Source organism: Limulus polyphemus, unplaced genomic scaffold (genome assembly GCF_000517525.1).
Source record: "Limulus polyphemus unplaced genomic scaffold, Limulus_polyphemus-2.1.2 Scaffold4153, whole genome shotgun sequence".
NCBI lineage: Eukaryota > Metazoa > Arthropoda > Merostomata > Xiphosura > Limulidae > Limulus > Limulus polyphemus.
The window spans coordinates 50,464-54,711 of NW_013669763.1; the positions used below are offsets into that span (position 1 = coordinate 50,464).

General features: G+C 30.9%; 2 protein-coding genes across 6 annotated transcripts in view; one reads left to right on the plus strand and one right to left on the minus strand.

The window, feature by feature from the left end:
* LOC106470669 (phosphatidylinositol N-acetylglucosaminyltransferase subunit C-like) overlaps positions 1–4,248 on the plus strand; it is a 38,922-nt gene that overhangs the window by 19,439 nt on the left and 15,235 nt on the right. For all 5 annotated transcript variants that reach the window (XM_013931235.2, XM_022399311.1, XM_022399310.1 and 2 more), the window contains exon 5: positions 1,697–1,865. In XM_013931235.2, the coding sequence (XP_013786689.1) occupies positions 1,697–1,865 (169 nt within the window). The remainder of the gene's footprint in view (positions 1–1,696; positions 1,866–4,248) is intronic.
* Positions 1–4,248, minus strand: part of LOC111088631 — a 30,658-nt gene that overhangs the window by 3,674 nt on the left and 22,736 nt on the right. The gene's annotated exons all lie outside the window — the stretch shown is intronic.

Below are 4,248 nucleotides of genomic sequence, written 5' to 3' on the forward strand. Positions count from 1 at the left end.
AAAAACTTTAAAGCTTTTAATTGAGAAGTTGTTGATATGGTGGCAGTTTAATAAGAAAACGTTAAAATATTTAATTTGTTTACATTTTATAGTACTGCCTGGAAGAAGGTATAGAAACAAAGTGTGCACTTAATAATCAATAAATCAAACAACTTAAAGCTTACTGTACTAGGCAGTATCGAATCAGCACATGACAACATCATGATTTTTGTTTTCCTTTATCAGTGCTATCTAGCGAGAGATATTTTTGATCAAGCAGGAGTCGTGTTTGTGAAAAATAGATTAATGAATTAACACTATTATGCATTGCTAACTAGACTGTTGTTATTCTGAAAAACAGTTAAATGAGGGAGTTATTCAACAATCAACATTTTATTTGAGCTATTAAATGTTATATTAACTCACTGTAACTCTTTTACTAAAGCAATCTTACCCTAAGTAACAGGATTACTTAACTGTTATTAATTCATGTTTAGTAATTTCTTGCACAGTTAAATCAGCAAGGTATTCATTGATCAAAATTTGTTTAGGGTATTAAATGATAAATATTATCTTGTCATAACCTCTTTATTAAAGCATTCTTACCCTAAGTAGTACAAGTTACCTTTGTAGCTTGTAAGTAAGCAAGTAAGTTAAAGGTACACTATTATTTAGGCAGACAGGGTCAGTACGAACATCGTACATTACTATGACTATTCATGTAACCACTGACCAATAGGTCACACCCTCATATTTCTGACTTGTGTAAAAGCAGAATACATGTATACCATTGAAAACAGTCAAACCAATGGAAATAGTAATAGCTGTCATGCGATATGTATGTTAAGTTGGTAGGTATCTGAGACTGAATAAGTTTGTTTGAGTTTCAACACCAGTGCCAACTCTTAAGTGACTCTTTACCAATATTAAGATTGACTGTTACATTATAACATACCCTGGTTAGTATGACCTGATTGTTACCTTATGACTTGAGGGTCGTATGGGTGTTGTAAGATCATGATCAGCCTCACCATTTACTGCCTTCCCTTTGATCCCCATTTTGAAATTAGGGACAATGGCAGAGAACCTTAGTAGTTTGCCATAACTCAAAAAACAGAAAAATATAATGCCCGTATGGCTGAAAATAGAAACATGGTTATGGCAATGATAATTTAACCCATAAATCATGAATCAACCACCCTAATTAATGGGAAAAAAACAATAATAATGATAATTTTTTTGATTACTTGGATAGTTGGAATAATGGAGCATGGTTGTAGCATTGAGAATCGAACTCAAGACCCTCGAATCATGAAGCAGACAATATAATTAACAGACCATGCTGACCCAATTTAAGGAAACTTGAATTCATCAAAATTAAAATTAATAGTGAATAGTTAAAATAATCCATGATTGTAATAATCATAAACACCAATTTTATTTATTTTTGTCATATTAATTGATGTTATTTTTGATTAATCGATGGTTTTATAGGACACTAATCAGTCTAATCGGTTCTCGTAGGTAATGAATTATACCAAGTAATCTGATTAATCATCCAGTTGTACATGTATCTCTGTAAAGTGTATGTTCAGTGGAATTTACTTAAATCAGGTATATTTTTAAAATAACTAATTAAATTATTTTAAAAGTAAGATACAATAAGTTAAAATAAATACAAGTAGTAGGTTGTATTAAGCTATGTTTTAATTTTCAGGATTTGAAGATCTGAAAAGTGTTGTGATCTTCATGTCCTTTGCCCTAGGATTTTCCTCCATTATGAAAACACTGACAGAAACAATTAGTACAGACACTGTATACGCCATGTCTACTTTCATGTTTCTTGTTCACCTGGTGTTTCACGATTATGGAGCACATGCCGTCATGTGAGTTTTGGAAAATTTACGTGGCTTAAGCCTGTTATAGACTGCTTATCCCTTTGAATATGTAATAATTCAGTAACTATCTTATTTTGTAATAATAGTTTAAGACAAAAAAAATAGGTATTATGCATGTGGTACAAGACATAGTCTTATAATTTTCAAAAGTTTATTCAACACATTGTAAAATATAAAAACAAAAGCAGCTAAAAATAATAACCAGTTAATGCTGTGATGTTGTTTTCTGTGCAATTATGTGTGATAGGTTGTACATATTAAATAATAGTATGAAAGAAACAGTAGCAAACATCTGATCTGAATATTCTTTGAGATTCAAATTGTGTGTTGGTAAATAACAAATATAAAGTACATAAGCCTTCCCCAGATTAAAAGTTTATACTGAGATAAGCTTGAAGATAGTAGCAATATGGTAGTTAAAATCCGGTTTTAGGGTTTAATACATTGTAAAGTGAATATCCAAATCAGTAAATCATGTGACAGATACAGCTAATATCAAGTCAGAGTGGAACAGAATATATCAGAACTACATTTTCACATTGTTCGTCATTTAATAGGTACATAATTGAATAAATAGAGTTGTTTAAACATTTGTTTAACAACAAGTAAAAGCTTGGAATGGTCTGTTCTTTCATTTGGGTGTGTGTCTGTGAGCCAGACTAGTTTTGGAGAATTCCACTCCTCATCAGTGACTCTGGACATTACCACGGATAAAATATCAGACCAAACCAAGCCTTTATAGTAGTGAGGTATCAAATATCGAACTGGTGTATTTAAGTGTTTTACACTCACATAAAAGAAACCTATCATTCTATAGGTATTTGAAGAACTTGTAGCATTCCGTCACAATTTAATTCTTCGTGTTATTAGCCGACACTGGGCAGCTTGTGCAAGATACTTGTTTTTGAAAAGAGTATGTAACAGGTGTGAAAGATTCATACATTCAGATTAGAGATGTAGAACTTACAAGTAGGGGATATCTCTTGTACGTAATAGCATTGGAAAACAAAGGTGTATAGATCAATTGGGGCTAGGACTATCCAGAAAATAACCCATCATGCCCAGCTGTGATAAGCAAATTGAAGTGTCTTTTTAACTCTCTCAATGTGGAGTTGGTCAATTTGACCGACCATGTGACCTTTTTGTACTTGTTTAAAGTCTTTATAAATTTAATACTTATAGCTCTCAATATTGTGTGTATATCTTCACGAAATTTGGCTTTCACCCTCAAAAAATCATATTTTTAATAAAATATAGATTTGACCATTAATATATTAATTTTGAATAGTCAGTGTGCAAAGTAATTTTCATGTTAAAATTAAAAATACTTTTCCTCATCTCAAAAATCTCAAACTTCTTTTGTGTAAACCCTAAAACCTCCTAAATGCATTTCAAACGTGTTTTTTTTCAGTAAAACTTCATAGTTTATCTGTTCTTTTCTCTACCTTATCTCAAAACAGAATCGGTCAATTCGACTGACCTCGTAACCACCAAAAAAAAATATAGAAATAAACCTAAATTACCCTTTTTTTTTCTTTCTAGAATGACTTCAAATTGTAACATGAAACTACATTCTTTTATCCTAAGTAGCTCTAAGTTCGTAACAGTATACATATATTTATAATTAAGTTTTATTGTTATATTACTGTGTTGAACTGTGTCTAACTACTGTCTGCATCATTATAAGTTGTAAATCACTTGGGGAACATGCAGCACACTTTACACTATCGAATTACATTACCCATGAGCTACTACGAGCTGCTCACGTGCTTGCCTCATGAACCATTTTAATCATATCATTATTGTTACCTATTTTGCCTAATCTAGTCTTAAATAACTTAAAAGAGTTACGTATTTTTAGATTTTAGTTACTTTTATACTAGTTAATAAAGAATAAATATGTAAAACAAGAAATAAAGTACTTACCTAATCTTCTTTTTTGTTTCTGTCGGGTTTTCGAAGAGAGTTAACCCTAATTTTTATACTATAGATAGTAATGTACTTAATAATTTTTATTTAATTAAATAATGCACCAAAGAATATAGACTAATAACATGGAAAAAGTAGACAAATTCACTTGACTCTTAAACTTTTCCTGGCTTTCTAACTATGCAACAAGAGCCGTTACAAATTCATCCAAGCTAATCGTTAACTTTCTCACGGGAACGATGTTGATACTCTGAATGAAATTAACATTTAATCATTCAGAACATAACATTATACAATACGTCACTGATCGTGTTATACAACACTTCATTTAATAGATGAAAACCTTGACCTAAGAGAGAACTATCAACAAATTGTAAAAGAGAGGATGTGACAGGAGGAGTTAGATTTTCATATGATAGCTAAGTAACAAAACAAAATTGAA